Source organism: Macrobrachium rosenbergii, chromosome 1, assembly GCF_040412425.1.
Source record: "Macrobrachium rosenbergii isolate ZJJX-2024 chromosome 1, ASM4041242v1, whole genome shotgun sequence".
NCBI lineage: Eukaryota > Metazoa > Arthropoda > Malacostraca > Decapoda > Palaemonidae > Macrobrachium > Macrobrachium rosenbergii.
Window position 1 is genome coordinate 15,876,166 of NC_089741.1, and position 18,032 is coordinate 15,894,197.

General features: G+C 34.6%; 1 protein-coding gene across 1 annotated transcript in view; it reads right to left on the minus strand.

Annotated features, from left to right (window-relative positions):
• The window catches only part of LOC136841461 (ionotropic receptor 21a-like), a 37,612-nt gene that overhangs the window by 13,339 nt on the left and 6,241 nt on the right, over positions 1–18,032 (minus strand). The window contains exon 2 of the mRNA XM_067108412.1: positions 4,409–4,659. Within this exon, the coding sequence (XP_066964513.1) occupies positions 4,409–4,659 (251 nt within the window). The remainder of the gene's footprint in view (positions 1–4,408; positions 4,660–18,032) is intronic.

Genomic DNA, 18,032 nt, shown 5'->3' on the forward strand with positions numbered 1-18,032 from the left:
GGGCTTACTAATAAACCTTGAAATTCTGACTGAATTGCAAGGTCGGGCAGAAACCTTAATAGAAAAAAACAGTTGGGCTGAGGACCGTACTTCAGCAAGGGACTGTTGCAGATAAACACTTAGGTTTACTTTAAATGGAATATATTTACAATTAAACACATTAATCAGAAGACTGGGGAATGATAGGCAGATACAACAGGGGCTGCCACGTGGTTAGTTATGCTGTCACTGTTGAAAAATTGAATAGTCTACGATTAATCCTCTTGAAAGGGATACTGAAGAATTGATTGCAGTGGCCTTTTCACTGCAAGAAGCACAAGACAAGTCGATGTTTCCACAGCCGATGTGCCGTCTGCAATTTGATAATGCCAGCAGTTACACAGGGATAATTATAACTATCTCAGGCAAATCGGGGTCCACAGAGGGTGCCAAGATAACTCGGTTCTGGTATGATATACTTGCATTAAAATTCACACTAAGCTAATGAGTCAGGTCTTTGTGATAACTCGCACTTCAGAAAGGAAAATGAGAGTGCAGTAGAAGATTAAAGTTATGTGACTGTTGAAAAAAAACTCTAGTCAGGAAGCTACCTTATAATGGAGCGATGGAGGGGCATCGTCGAATTTTACCAGTTCTGGAGGGATGAGTTTAGTGGGAAAATGCACAGGTAATGCGACTGGGTGGTCGAAAGGTGACCTCATGGAGGGGTCAGCTCAATAAGGAGCATGCAAGGGGTAGTGTGTCGGTCTGCTAATGGGGTGTTTCTGAGAGCGACGACCGCAATTTCTCGCCTTATATGACCTCCGGGGCTTATTTTCCTGCTCCTCCGAGAGGTCACTGGGATCTCAAGATGGCAGTTCAGTCACCTCATTTTCTATGTTGGGATCTTCCCCAAATCCTGGTGGCTTCTTGCAACCCATGTTCGCCAGTTTTTATGGGAACTCAATGTTTGTGGCAGATTTTCAGCAGGCTTCGTCTCCATTCGCCTTTTATCTGAAAAGAGGTAATTCAAGCAGTCACCAGGTCTTTAGAAAAGATAAACAGATGCACCAAAAAGGGTAGCATGGAGAGAAATTTACATAGGGGTTGAGTTTCTCACACCCTTCCTCAGTTAGGTATCAGTATGTAATTATGTTATTTTGGGGTGCAAGGTAGTTTGGAGGTTTGGGTTTGCTTCTGAATTGGTTTCCCACTTAACAATATATATATATATATATATATATATATATATATATATATATATATATATATATATATATATATATATATATATATATATATATATATATATATATATATACGTATTTATATACATGTATACATACACACACACAACACACACACACACACACACACACACATATATATATATATATATATATATATATATATATATATATATATATATATATATATATATATATATATATACGTACTTATATACATATATATATATATATATATACTGTATATACAGTATATATATCCTCGCATTGTCATTTATGTTCACTAGCTATTTTCTTTATTTCTTAGGAATCTTCACAAGAAAACCAGATACGAAGCACAGCTAAAGGAGATATGAAACGTTTATGTAACATGGTCTAGTTACTACTTGGTGTGTGACTTAAGAGACGTCATGCTGCGTTAGCACTTAAGCCCATTAAACTTTCCCTGCCCATCCACTGGGCAGGGCACGAAAATAGCTATATGTGAATGCTGAAAAATGAGTGGCTAACCCCCTCTCCGGACAGGTTTTCTGAAGTGAAAGGGTGGATTGCAGAGAAAAATTATATATACGTATATAAATGTATACATATCTGCATGTTTGTGTATGTATGTCTGTATATATATATATATATATATATATATATATATATATATATATATATATATATATATATATATATATATATATATATATATATATATATATATATATATATATACCTTTATGTTCAATTGCTAATTGCTTGGACTCTCACTGAAAGAACAGGGTTCGGTCCCGTGGTGAGTCAGAAATTTATTTCTGTGAAACACGTTCCCATGTGTGCATTTTTATACGCACACACATGCACACACACACACACACACACACACACACACACACACATATATATATATATATATATATATATATATATATATATATATATATATATATATATATATATATATATATATATATATATATATAACCCTAAACGGACAAATATGATGGAACATAAAAGCAAGTACCCGTACTTTTAGCAAACGTATATTAACACTGAGAGCTATTTGTCCATAGCAATGGTAAGTTAGATCCTCAGATCTGACCTTTTTATTACTTGAGAGCTGGTACCTCCAGATATACCAAAGGGAAACTTTGTCGACAAAGAATGACTGAAACTACTCTAGTACGGAAATGAAACGAGGGCTAACTTTAATGACTCCGGGTATATTTAAATTTCTCGTTGCTTACGATGTCTGGCTGTTTTCATTTAGTTAGGTCGCGATTACTAAAAGCGGCAAGAAGAAAGCTGTCAAACTTAACCATATTCAGGAATTACGGTCTTTTTATTTTTATCGTGTGTATATATATATATATATATATATATATATATATATATATATATATATATATATATATATATATATATATATATATAATCAGTAGTGTTACAAACGTCCTTTAATATCCAATTCGCTTTACCTCGGAAATAATATATTTTCACATATGTTACCAAAGGGGAATTTTTTAGTTGACAATAAGTTCGTCATCCCGTGGGCTCGAACCAGCGAAGGACAAGAACTCAGGACTACAGTTCTTGTCCTTCGCTGGTTCGAGCCCACGGGACGACGAACTTATTATCAACTAAAAATTCCCTTCGGTAACATATATATGAAAATATATTATTTCTGAGGTAGAGCGAATTGATATTAAAGAACGTTTGTAGCTTACTGATTGTATATGAATCACGGTGATGTGATAAAAGTCATGTATATATATATTTATATATATATATATATATATATATATATATATATATATATATATATATATATATATATATATATATATACATATATATATATATATATATACATATATATATATATATATATATATATGAATATTCTCCTCTGGACACTTTCATTGAATTATACACAACTCTTATCAACCTTAAGTTCTTCCATTCTCTCCAAAGAACCAAACCATCTCAAAACTTTTGTCAGTCTTGATATCTTAGCTAACTTTTTTCCAGTTCTATTTATCTCAACAGTCACAACAACTTTAATCTTTGTTCATATCATATTCAACAAAAACAAATTATTTCAACGACATTTTACTTTTTATGTCATCTGCATTCAACATCAGCACTTCATCACATAAAGGAAAGTTGGCTCAACTTTGGATTCCATAGACACTAATCTTCTTAATCTTTTGAAAACAAACTTATTCATTCCGTAATTTACACTTTAGTGTCTATGCGAACAAAATGTTTTCATTCTTCCTTCAGCCATCTTAGTATTCACTGTTCCAGGGTCGCGTTCATATACACAATTATAGCCTCACTCTTGCTCATATTCACATCAACATTCTCGACATGCAAATATATTCAAGTCTTTTCTCTGGTCTCTGCAGCTTTTCTTCACCCCAAAATCTCGTTCAGTGCCATGTGTCAACATCGATCATTCAGCCCCTTATGTATGAGCCTTTTTCTTAAGCTGCAACTTTGCCTCACATTTAATGATGCTTTTCTGACACCTTGCATCACTTAAGCAAGCCATAGATATAAACTACCTGAAATACATAAAGAATAACTATCTCAGACATTCTCCTATTTACATATTGCAACACACCCTTTGCTCCCATCATAACAAAACAATACAATTCTAAAACACATCCTCAAAAGCCTTCATTTTGCGCCTGTTAATTCTTTCCTTCCCGTTTTAGTGAACCATGTACACCGCATACAGCTGCTTGCTTTTATCCTAAACTCCTCTAGCAATTGTTTCACAACAAACAGTTCGTCCAAATACCGTCTTCAAAGTCAAAATCCAACACTACACCTCTAGTAATCATTCTTCATCTGTCGTATTTCTTTTACTCCTATCGTAAAAAACCTCCCAGTATACATAGTAATGATATATCCCATAATTGTATACATTTACAAACCTACGTCTATACAATTTTTATACTAATAGTGAAAAATCAGCATTACTGAATGGTATATATATATATAATATATATATATATATATATATATATATATATATATATATATATATATATATATATATACATATGTATGTGTATGTATATATATATATATATATATATATATATATATATATATATATATATATATATATATATATATATATATATAAACTGAGGACTGGTGGAAAGTTATGTCAAAATATTTACCTGTAATCACTCTCTGCCAGCTGCCGAACTGTTTGAATCCTTTTGGGAAAGACAGGGATCGTAAGGAAGGCGACCAGATTGGCAGTGTAGGCCGTGGTCAGGATGAAGCAATAGAAACACCAGCATCCTACGAACACTCTCTGCCTGTGAGCACTCGGCAGGGTCGGCAGGCTTTGGTTGAACAGTAGTCGTAGAAAGTATATCCAAGCTCTTCCAAAGCTCTTCAAGAACGGTCTGGGCTGCCATCGGTCCTGAAAAGGTATTTAAACACTTATATATATATATATATATATATATATATATATATATATATATATATATATATATATATATATATATATATATATATATATATCTATATATATATATATATATATATATATATATATATATATATATATATATCTATATATATATCTATATATATATATATATATATATATATATATATATATATATATATATATATATATATATATATTAATCTGTCCTCTACTGCCTACTTTACTCCCCTTACCCTCTCACATCCATTACGCGTTCCACCTTCTTCTGTACAGGGAGGCAAAACCGAAAAACTTATGACCTGCAAAAAAGTAAAAATTTATTTTTACATTAGGACCAAACATTCCTTACCTGTCCTTACCCACCAACCCCCAACCACCAGCCCCACCTTTTTCTGATGAGAGAGAGAGAGAGAGAGAGAGAGAGAGAGAGAGAGAGAGAGAGAGAGAGAGAGAGAGAGAGGTTCATTCATGAATATGACCTGATAAATTACTGTTCTTTGCTCGCCACCAGCACATAACATAAACAGGCTCATAAAGTAATCGAAGGCAAAATGACTAATGACTTCTTGTCTTTGACTTTGTCTGGTTTCGGTAACGATTTTTTTCGTAATGTCAGTCGACAGAAATCAATCAATCAGTCTCTGACTTCATACAACACAAATGCTTAGTACCAGGCTCAAGATACTACGGATATATGAGGCACGTTTTAAAGGTAATCATCAAACTAAAATACATTATTAATAGCAAATATCAGACTGGTAAAAGAAAGCTTTAACTGAGGACAGATATTGATCAACAAATATATGAAGTCGTAAGTAAAATTACGTTATCCATCGTTTCTGAAAAGGATAAGGATAGCTTTGTTTATTTTTTTTATTATTACTCTCTCTTCTTCTATTTTGAATCTTTCATTTTTCCATATTTCTAAATAATTGTCTATGTATGCGGTCGAACAGCCGTACAACAAATATTTGTATCCATAACCAATATGAAGGAGAGATTAACGTTTCATTGTTGCATTATCTGTATTTCTTTAATTTCATAAACTGGGTTTGGTGTTGTTTTTATTCATATTCATTTCTAACCTGATAAAACCATTTTTATTATTTATCGGGTTATCTCTTCATTATTTATTTGTTTATTCTGAATTATTTATGAATTTCAAATATATTACAGGTGATACTCAAGATCTTATACGTGAATAACACAAACAAGTAAAAAATGCGCCGAAGTTTCTTCGCCGCAATTGAGTTTTCTGTACTGCCGCTACAGCGTATAATCAAGACCACCGAAAATAGATCTCTCTTTCAGTGGTCTCGGTATAATGCTGTATTATCCGCGGCCCACGAAACTTTAAAAACTGCCCGGTTGCGGCCTATCCTATATCGTTTCCAGAAGTACGATTATGGCTAACTTCGACCTGAAATAAAATAAAAATTACTGAGGCTAAGGGGCTGCAATTTGGTATAATGACTGGAGGGAGGATGATCAACATACCAATTTGCAGTCCTCTAGCCTCAGTAGTTTTTAAGATCTGAGGGCGGACAGAAAAAGTGTGGACGGACATACAAAGCCGGCACAATAGTTTTCTTTTACAGACAACTAAAAACTGCGATATCATAAACTAGAAATATTCACCAGTAAGTATGAATCTACCAAAGAAGATGAGAAAACTATTTCCTTCGTTAACAAAGCGTGAGTGTGATTAGAAATAAAAGAGAATGAGTATTCGGGGGTTATCTATAAACATGGAGGAATGACTGACAGACTCTCATTTGACAGGATCAAGAATAAAAGAACAAGTGGAACTACTAAAGTCGCAGAACTATCAAAGAAGGCCCAGGTAAGAAAACTGCAGTGGTATGGAGTGTGATGAGAAGGGATGAGACATAAGTAAGGAGGAGAGTGATGCAGATGGAGGTGCCTGGTGGGAGATAGAGAGGAAGACGGAAGCGAAGCTCGATGGATGTTGTCAAATTAAAGATCTGAGAAACAAACAATTTTCAGAGGACTGTGTATGACCGAGCCAGGTGGAGGAAAGCTGTCAGAAATATCGACCTCACAGAGAAGTGGGAAAAGATGCAGGGAAAGAAGAAGATTTTCTTTTCATCTGTTTTTCAGGAGAAATTAATGGCTGACTTGCGGCTCAGGGGAAATAAGACCGTCCCAGCCAGAATTACCTTACGCAAGCTGGCGTGATGTGATCTGTGTAGAATCATTATCAGAACCATGTAGTTGCTACTTTCTGATATTAGTAATTTAAAAAAAAAATACAGAAGGTAAAGCTTTGAGTAGTCTGAGAACACAGGGAATAGGAAATCGCTTCTGTTCTAAATGCCACGTAATCTACTTCTCATTCCTATTCACTTTATTAAGATTTTCTTACTTTTCTTTTGATTTTTATATGGAGAGTTTTTAAGTCTTTCACAAGCAAATTATCTTTGTAATAGTACGAAAAGAAACTGGTCTTTTAATCACTTAAATTCATTTAAGGAGCATTTTACTTATACCTTTAAAACCCTGAAAATAAGCATCATTTTGCAATGATGATAACTATTACTATGATGATAAAGTTGTCATTCCTAATATATAAATAAATAAACAAATATCTATGTCTATATCTATATATATATATATATATATATATATATATATATATATATAGGAGATGGCTCCATAATATATAAGCCTTATGATTGGGGATGAGGTTGCAATCCCATTGCCATTCTTAATGAGGCTGCGACCTCCGCAAACGTCTACTTACCAAGTACGTAATTCACAACTGAGGTAAACAAAGCTCATTAAGTTTTAAAAAGAGTAACCCCTCTGCTCGCCCTCTTCCGGGAGTCGAACTCATGTGTGATTTACTTTCGTATATAATTAACATACAAAACTGAGCACAATTTTATTCATTTGAAACTTTTTATGTTTCACTTGAATTTTCAATGTCAAGGTTATTATTTCCTTCCCGATCGTGGTCTCCGTAAATGACGTCATCAGGGCGGTTAAAATTCGGAGCGAAATCTTTTGGGATCTTTCCTAGATAGTGACCCCAAAGGGTTTTCGGGGGTCGTTATCTAGGACTAATATTTCTTGGGAGTCATTATCTTTATGATATTTACAGTCTTTTGTTTATGTTTTTACGGTAACCCCAAAAATAGCTTGTACAGTACTAAACACGCCGCAAAGGTGGATACATACTGGGTTAAAAACCCTGGGGGTTATTATCTAGTAAAAATAAGTCAAGTATACCTTAATTTAACCAGACCACTGAGCTGATTAACAGCTCTCCTAGAGAGGGCTGGCCCGAAGGATTAGATTTATTTTATGTGGCTAAGAACCAACTGGTTACCTAGCAACAGGACCTACAGCTTATTGTGGAATCCGAACCACATTATAGCGAGAAATGAATTTCTATCACCAGAAATAAATTCCTCTAATTCTCCATTGGCCGGATGGAGAATCGAACGAGGGGCCAGCAGATTGCTATCTGAGAACGGTACCCACCCGGCCAGTGAGGAACTCACTATCTAGTAAAGATACAACTTCTCGTATTTTCTTCAACAGAAACTTCCCCACAACAAAACACTGAAGTTAGAAACACGACATTGATTATCGGAGCAACTGGTCAATGCAATTGAAAGGCCTGCTATTACAAAGTCCTAATTTCACTGCTGCCTGTAAGTCAATTTTTTACGAGACATTTCGTCACGCTGACTTTTAATGTGATCTTAATTAACTTTTAAAATGCGTAGCTCAATAAAATGATTGATTTTCATAAGTATGAGTTGCTGAACAGTTACGCGAAGGATAAACATTAAAGATGAACATATACAGGAACGCACGCAAACGAATATGTATATCACGGGCAAAAAAGTGATGAAATCACAAAAGGGGTAGTAAAGCCCTGCCATAAGAGACAGATATGGAGGTCAGGTTATACAAAGGAAAGGGTAGGGCGTAGGGCATTACTCCCTAACCAGAAGGATGATGACGAAAGAGAAAAAAAGTCTCTCTCTCTCTCTCTCTCTCTCTCTCTCTCTCTCTCTCTCTCTATATATATATATATATATATATATATATATATATATATATATATATATATATATATATATATATATATATATATATATATATATATATATATATCTTTATATATGTACATCTATATATATATGTGTGTGTGTGTGTGTGTGTGTGTTGTGTGTGTATATATATATGTATCTATATATATACATATAAATATACGGTACAGGGTGTTTCGAAATTAGAGGGCCCCCCTCTACATCATAAACTAAAATTGATATGGACAAAAACAAAAGTAATTCAGAACAAGTATTTATTTAAGTTTCTCTCTGAGTATTTAATATTTTGTGTGGCCTCCATCTGCCTGTACCACAGCCTGCATACTTGAGCAGTATGATTTCAGCAAATTGCAAAAAAACTGAGACTCAAACTCCATTTCCCTGAGCACTTTGGTCACCTCTCTTCAACACAATCCTTTAAGATACTACCAATGTTTTCACACACATTAAGGTCAGGGGAGCTACCTGGAAATTCACTTGACGAGAAGAAATCGATACCACTGTTTCGAAGCAGCTCCTGTGTCTGAAGAGCCTTGAAACATGGTGCCTTATCATGCAAAAATGTGAACTCTTCAACAGATAACACACATTTCCAGGATCTTTGGGGAAAGGAAATACTCCACCAGTAAGCACAGTTTCTCTGAAGTATTCACCATTCTATGACTGTCCTTTTTCTTTGATGATCCACATTAACTGTTTGGCTGTGAAACAGAGAAAAATTCCCAAACATTCAGGAAATTTTACAACTTGGCGATAGCGCACGTCATCGCTGATGTCATCCAACTTTGCAGCCCAAATGATGTCGTTTTTATGATTTGGCTTCCTGACTGTGTAAATGAAGAATTCATCTGACACGGCAACATGGAGAAAGTCAGCTTCATCCCAATCTTCAAGAAATGAACCACAAAACCATGCACGGTCTTCTCTCTGTTGCTGAGTGATGTTGGGCTTGCTGATAACATGAAATGGCTTGATACCAGACTTTTTCAACTCACGATATACAGCACTATAACTTTCTTCTTTCCCCTTTTTGTTTCTAGTTCAAGCGCCAGTTTACTTAAAGACTTTCTTGGTCTACCCACTGCCTCAGCTATGATGTCTTTTGACTCCTGAGAAAGGACTTCAGGCCTTCCAAGATTCTCACTCTTTTCGCAATGACACTCATATGGATTTTTGTTCCAGTTTCTTTTAACAAAGGATTCATCTCTTTTTATGTATTTAGCTATCCAGGAACGTGAAATGAAGGATGCGCCAGCATCCCTGGCCTCTCTGAAGGTAATAGCCCAGATTCAGTCAATCCATCTGATTTCCTCCGAGTCGTTAGCCATGGCTGTACCTAACTCCATCACTCAGCCTGAAAATACAAGAAATGTAAAATGAAAAATAGCTTAAGAGAAACTTGAAATAATGTACTAGGAGATAGGCTATAGCAGAAAACTTTATAACTTTCCATTTGTTCTGTAGAGGGGGCCCTCTAATTTCGAAACACCCGGTATATATACAGTGTAATTATATATATATATATATATATATATATATATATATATATATATATATATATATATATATATATATATATATACATATATATATATATATATATATATATATATATATATATATATATATATATATATATATATATATATATATATATATATATATATATATACATACAAAACAGTCCTCAGCTTTATAATTAAAATGTTCCCCTCGCATCAGCACCGAATACAGAACTCTGAAGAAAATCAAAGACGCTACAAAGTGATTCTCACAAAAATCACAAGCGAAAGTGGGATCCAAGTTCTTGATAGTACTTAGGGATTCACCCTGCAGGCTGCACACCTTTGCATAACATGTTTTTCATGAAATCCCAACATAACAGTGGCTCAGCTGATAGCAGCAAAGTATTTTATGAACTCTGAGACTTGTTGATAGCCCTTGGTTTTAGTATGCATACACACACACACACACACACACACACACACACACACACATATATATATATATATATATATATATATATGTGTGTGTGTGTGTGTGTGTGTGTGTATATATGTGTGTGTATGCATACATACATACATACATATTATATATATATATATATATATATATATATATATATATATATATATACACTGTATATATCACTAAGTCCACGTCGGAAGGTGAGTGAAAACCGGGACTTTGAACAAGTACTTTCGTAGTTTATTCTACATTTTCAAGTTCACACTGAATACAAAAGAAGCTGACAGAGATTTATATACAAAAACAGAAGGTGGGGGCAGGGTTACAGTTTGTTAATCTGGGCAGCATATTCTTTAAACAAAAAAGACAGAGACAAAGGATCAAGGGATAATCCAGGGTGGAGATTAACATTCCTGGTGGAAGTAGCTTCAGTGAAGACAGTCTCTAGCAGATTTCTTTTCCGATGGTCGTTGACCTTGTAGATAACCGTTGACTTATCCCAGTTCATTCCATGGCCTGTCTTGAGCCAATGATCCACAATGCCATTATTTGATAAGCCTCTTGAAATGGCATTTTTGTGTTGGGAGCTTCTTACTTTTAGTCCTTTTGATGTTTGACCAATATAAATCTTATTACATTCTTTACAAGGAATACTGTATACAATATTGTTTGAATTGGGTGGGCTATTCTTAATTGGTTTATTTCTCAAAATATTATTATGTTTAAATATTAAGTTAATATCAATAGTTTTTAAAATGGGCACTGCAGGAATGAAATTAGGATGAAATGGTAAACAGAGAATATTCTTAAGTTCGTTGTTAACACAGGTTGGATTATAATATATCTTTCTTGCTTAACTTTTACAAAGTTCTAAAAAATATGGAGGGTAACAATGAATCTCCTATTTTATCAGTAATTTTAAACTCCTCTTCCAAAAATTCCGGACTACAGATTCTAAGAGCTCTAAGATACATACTGGAAAATGTTGACACCTTAATTTGTTTAGCATGGCGATGGCACATTTGAAGTTTGTCCGTCTATGTATCACCAGTTATATACAATCAGCATTCAAACAGGTAATTTGAATGTACCTAGAGTTTTCACCTTGTTACCCAACAAGAGGCAAGAAACTTAATGATCGGTTGTTATCTCAGTTACTCTTCTCCCTGATATTGAGCCTAAAAGGTTTATTTACTCTTCTCCCTGATATTCAATCTAAAAGGTTTATGATGGACTTCAAAAAAGCCTCCATGAACAGCATTATTTCAAGACTTCCTGACAGAGGTAACGGGTTGATTATTTCACTTTTCTCAAAACCTCGACCCAAAACTTGTCGAGCTAGGTCATAAAGTCCAATATAATACAGATGAAGCGTTTCGTTTGAAGACAAAGATGTTACTGTTGCATGCGAAGAACTGTCCGACGTCCATAGTTTGCCACAAGAATTTGTCGTATTCTGAAGTGACTTAAATAGGACCCGAAAGAGGAAGCGGCGCCAGAAAACGTCGTCTGGCTTTAACATTTCCAGTTGAAATATGGAATATTTCAGAGATAACTTCAACTGGCATGACTAGAACTAATAATAGCCTTACTTTTCATAATGACTTGAAAAAATTCAACTTATGCCAACATCCGAATATCTGGAAGTTAATAAATACCTTGAAGTTGGAGGCGATTTTGGCACAGGAAAAGAAAATTTTGGAACGGGGAGTGTAAATAACTTCAAAACAGGTTTACAAAGAGTGCAACGAGGGATTGATAACTTTACTTGGAAAGTATGATCCTTGGCAGAAAATGTCTTTCTTAAAAGCTGTAGCATATAATCTGCACCAAGCTTCAGTTTTAGTAAATTTTTTTTTATACTGAGAATCTTTAATGTTTTTAGTTTTCTTTGTTCCCTTTAAAGCTTTTCTTTTAATATCTGTTGATTTATTCTTTATTCTTTAAAAATGAAATCGTTATCACTTTATATCTGTTATGAGTTTTCCTATGTATCAATTGTCCTAGATATCAATTGTTCAGGTATGAGTTGGCCGATATGAGAATTCCGGGAATGATTTGTCCTGGTATCAGTTACCCTGGCACGTTTATCACTCTATGAACGCAGGCAATGAGTGTGTTCCATGAACACAAGCAATGAGTTTTACTCAAACACTATGAGTGTTACTATATGTACACAATGAGTGTTACTATATGTACACAAGCACAAGTTTTACTCATGTACACAAGCAATAAGTTTTACTCTTGTACACATGCATTAAGGTTTACTCATGTACGCAAACAATGAGTTTACTCATGTACACAAGCAATGAAGTTTGTTACTCATAAAAACAGGCATATAAGTTTGATACTCATAAACACAGGCAATAAGTTTGATACTCATGAAAAAGCAATGAGTTTGGAAGTTACTCTTGACTACTGGCAGTGAGTTTGTGATGTAAATGGTACTAGCGGCATAATGATTATGTTGCTGTTCATGATCACAAGGCACTGAGACATTCATGCTATCCCTGAATAAGGGCAATGCTTCGTGGGACTGGTCATAACACATAGGAGCTGTGATGCTTCCTTGAACAGTGTGATGTGGAACTGTTCATGAACACAGTGATTGCAATGCTGTAATGAACGTCAGTGTTCGCCAAGCTATCCATGGCAATCAGGTGCTTGATCGTATTTGCTATATGGCAGCTGAAATATTTAAAAGGTCGTCAGGCAGTTAATGCATGTACCCAATATACATTTTTAAATACAGTATGCTAAGGTAGCTGTTGTCTCTTTTTGGTAACGATTAGTGGCAGAACTGATCAACGATGTAATCATTTCCTCCCTAACAAGAGCTCACATTACACAATTTCGTTGTTTTATTTTAAAGTTCAGCGGTTTCATAATTTTTACCCGAATTCTGGAAAGATCAAAGGTATCTTTTTAAGAATACGACTTTCATCATAACATGTGGGTTATCTTAATTTTGATTTTGGCCATTTTCAGAATTGTACATTTTCTATATATTAACATGAAAATTTTGTTTTGGGTGGTTTCTACGTATAATGAAAATTTTTTACTTTTAATGGCGTCAGGAGCAGAGTAGCATTTTAAGGTGTGTTTGTTACAGCCTTAATACATAATTATGGTGTAAAATATACGAGATAATCTTACTCCAGATGGTTACTAGTTTTCAGTGAGTAATTACCTTTTTGGGCATTGGTTGTAACTCATGGTTTTTATAAGCTAATTATCCTTAAAGCAAAGGATATCGAGCCTATTTCAAGAAATATTAGAGTTAACGTTCTCTTAACGGAGTTGCCGAGTAATTGCCGTAAGAACATTTTCTGGTTACAGGTCACAACTTGCTGGAGGAACCACAGTTCAAGAAGATGTGCAGACACGGGGCGGATTTTCAAACCTTTCATTGTTAGGCTGATATTTCTAGGGATCCAAAATGTCGACATGATAGAGTAGGCTTCTCTTCATTTAATTTCTAAATTTTCTATGCTGCGCTTTTCATGAAAATCCTGATAGGTTCCTCGGATACTCTGCATCCGTAAACCTACCATCTGCCTGCGTATTATAATTTTTTTTTTTTTTTTATTAATAATGGGTCTTTAGTTTTCAGTTCTTGACTATTTCCTCGGTATTTTTATAAGGGAAAACAAAGTATGTGGAATCTGGTTTATCATCCACATAATTACAGATGTTGAAGGTAAAAACTACTTAATTTAGAAATATACCAGACTGTTTAACAGTATTCACGTGTGAGTGAAAACACATGTGAAAGGGCTATGTCACCCTCATGGAATTGTTGAAAATGCCATTTGTTCAACACTCACGGTGGAAATGTGGTTTGGGTATTGGTTGTGACGACTCAAATGCCCTTAGCTAATTTGTGGGACAACGAGCTGAGATCTGACTCCATACTAATAAATAAATGTACAGTACCAAGAGCGCCGTTAGGTGTATTGGGAGCAAAAAAAAATCATGTAATTACGTAATTTTACTACTTTAGAGCAATGTGTAATTAGAAGGTAAAATTAAATATCAAATTATTCGTTTCATGGAGCTAATACAAAGAAATTATTTCCATTCATTGGTATGAAAATTTGATAATGTGATGATGGTCAGCTACACTTCCGTGGACAAACGTCTCAAGCTACATGGCTGAACATAGGATTTAACGCAGGTGAAAAGAATTCTAAGTCATAAATAAAAAAAAATTATTCTGAAATACTGAAGTTAAATTCTTGTTAAAGTATTGCTGACATTTGTAATGGGGTTTGCGGGGTGGGGGGTGGGGGGGAGTGGAGGTCGTCTGGCAAGCAAATCTGGTTGACCACATAGAGCTTTGAGATGCAAAGTTTCTTTTACCAAAAACATTTAATAATTTGTTTTAACGATTTCCGTTTGATAGGTCACTTCGATTCTGAATTACCTCATAGGTCCCAGTACTTTGCTCTTTTGCCTAAATTTCACATTACATTCAGTTTAATACGTCACTAGTAGAGGGTAATGACCGTTTATTTCCACAACTATCCATGAAACCCCAGTAGGGTGGTAGTGCCGTCAGAGCACTTCATGCGGTACACTGTAGGCATTACTTAAGGCTCTTTGCAGCGTCCCTTCGTCCCCTAGCTGCAACCCCTTTCATTCCTTTCACTGTCCTTCCGTTCGTATTCTCTTTCTTCCATCTTACTTTCTACCCTCTCCTAGCAAGTGTTTCATAGTGCAACTGCGAAGTTTTCTTCCTGTTACACCTTTCAAACAACCTTACTGACTGTCAGTTTCTCTTCCAGCGCTGAATGGCCGCATATATCCCAGGACTTGGCCTTTGGCTTAATTCTATTATCTTATCGAGGAGATATTTAAGGCCTTGTCCTCAAGATCGGTTATGGCCCGGCTGCGTTGGTCCTTCTACCGGCTCCATCCGCCTTAGCTTAATGGTTATGCCCACACTTGCTTGTAGGTGAATTGTTGTCTCGTTGGGCAGTAGCAAATGAGTGGTAGCCAAGCCATTGCACGATATAAAAAAAAAAAAAAGACAGCCGCGTGAATGGTATTAATCGTTGATGTGTAAAACATCATGAACAGAGCATATAAAATTTTAGCGTATGTAAACAATGTTGTATAAAAGAAATATTGGGAAGCCTTGTCAATAAACATTGACATATATGTGTATGTGTTTGTGTATATATGTATATATTTATGTATATATATATATATATATATATATATGTGTGTGTGTGTGAATGTATTTACGCATTAACATACATACATGACATGTGTATGTCTGTGTATATACAAGTGAATATATAAATGTGTGTATATATATATATATATATATATATATATATATATATATATATATATATATATATACTGTATGTATGTATATATGTATATATATATATATATATATATATATATATATATATATATATATATATATATATATATATATATGTATGTATGTATGTATGTATGTATGTATGTATGTACAGTAGTATATATATATATATATATATATATATATATATATATATATATATATATATATATATATATATATATATATATATATATATATACTCATTACGTATTTTTCTCGTAACTGGCAGCATTGTCGCTCCGTGTGAGGCTTAACAACAGCGGGCACTACGGGTGAGGTTGCTCAACTACCGGTGTTGGAAGTTCGCTGGTTTGTTCCTACATATATCTGCTGAAACCACAGGAAAAGCTTAAATAGACTATTAAGTGGCAAGTATTTTCGTGTATTGAACACATCTTCGAAGCACTGAGTCAAAAAAATTGAATATGTTTGAACAAGAAACCTCTTGCAAAAAAGTAAGCAAGAGAAACGTAATATTAAGCCATTACAAACAGAAATAGTGTCTATCACAGTTACTCGACTATAAAAATATTAGCAATTCAGAATTGAAAAGGAATTGCTAAGTAATTCTGGCTTCATGATGTTTTCATTAGAAAGTGATTTCCGCTGCTTAACGCAATCGCTACTTTTTTTTTAATGATTTGTCTGTGGTTCTGTAACCTGGCATTCGGGACTGACAATGCGAAATGCTCGCAGGAACACTGAAAGTAAAACCCAGTTTTTATATAAATATATTGTCATGAAAAACTATAAACATAAGTCAGATTATTTGCTGCTGTTCTAAATACACTAAATTCACACTGAAACTGTGCATATCTGATAACAATGGCTAAAAAGGGAAAGAATCCATATCTTGCTGTTTCTAACGTAACTTTGATAAACGGGATTGGTTCACACAGTCAGACCTGAACAGTTTCAGTGAGATATTGTAGTTTATGGAAGCTAGCGTATGGCATGATATAAACAGAAGAACGCTCCCGATGTAAAGGTTGTAGAGTCTGAAACGAAAACAAAATGCAAAAGAGAAGGCAGTTGACAACCGCTATAATCGTAAAGCAGAAGCGTAGGCGGAAAGGAAAATCAAAATTAAAAGCTGACATACGAAATTAATAATTGTAAGAATTCACGTCAGTTATTCTACGAAGACACTGAAAATAATTGATAAAAGAATGTATTGTAGAAAATCTTCTCCTACCAAAATTTTTGTATGTGAAAAAGAATGGCGAGTGAAAGATGGACATTCAAAATAACATCAATCAAACGACTGCGAAAAAGCTGCTCATTGAGTTGTGAGATGAAAAAGCTTTTACATAGCTAGACAACTAAAAAATGCGCCGAAGTTTCATTGGCGCATTCAGGTTGTTTGTACAGCGTATAATCAAGGCCACCGAAAATAGGTCTATCTTTCAATGGTCTCGGTGTAATGCTGTATGAGCCGCGGCCCATGAAACTTTAACCACGGCCCGGTGGTGGCCTATCCTATATCTTTGCCAGAAGCACGATTATGGCTAACTTTGACCTTAAATAAAATAAAAACTACTGAGGTCAGAGGGCTGCAGTTTGGTATGTTTGATGATTGGAGGGTGGATGACCAACACAACAATTTGCAGCTCAATAGCCTCAGTAGTTTCTAAGACCTGAGGGCAGACAGAAAAAGTACGGACGGACGGACAAAGCCGGCACAACAGTTTTCTTTTACGGAAAACTAGAAAATAAAGTTAGCAGGTGTCATGCATTACAAAAAGAGAAGTCTAAAGTATTATTTGAAGAAAAAGATATAATGGGAAATGTACACAGAAGCAAAATACGGGACGAGTAAAGTACCATGACTTGCTGATGACAGCAACAATACATTTCTTAACCATCCATTTATTTTTGCCTGATCAGTCATTCTTAACTATTGCATT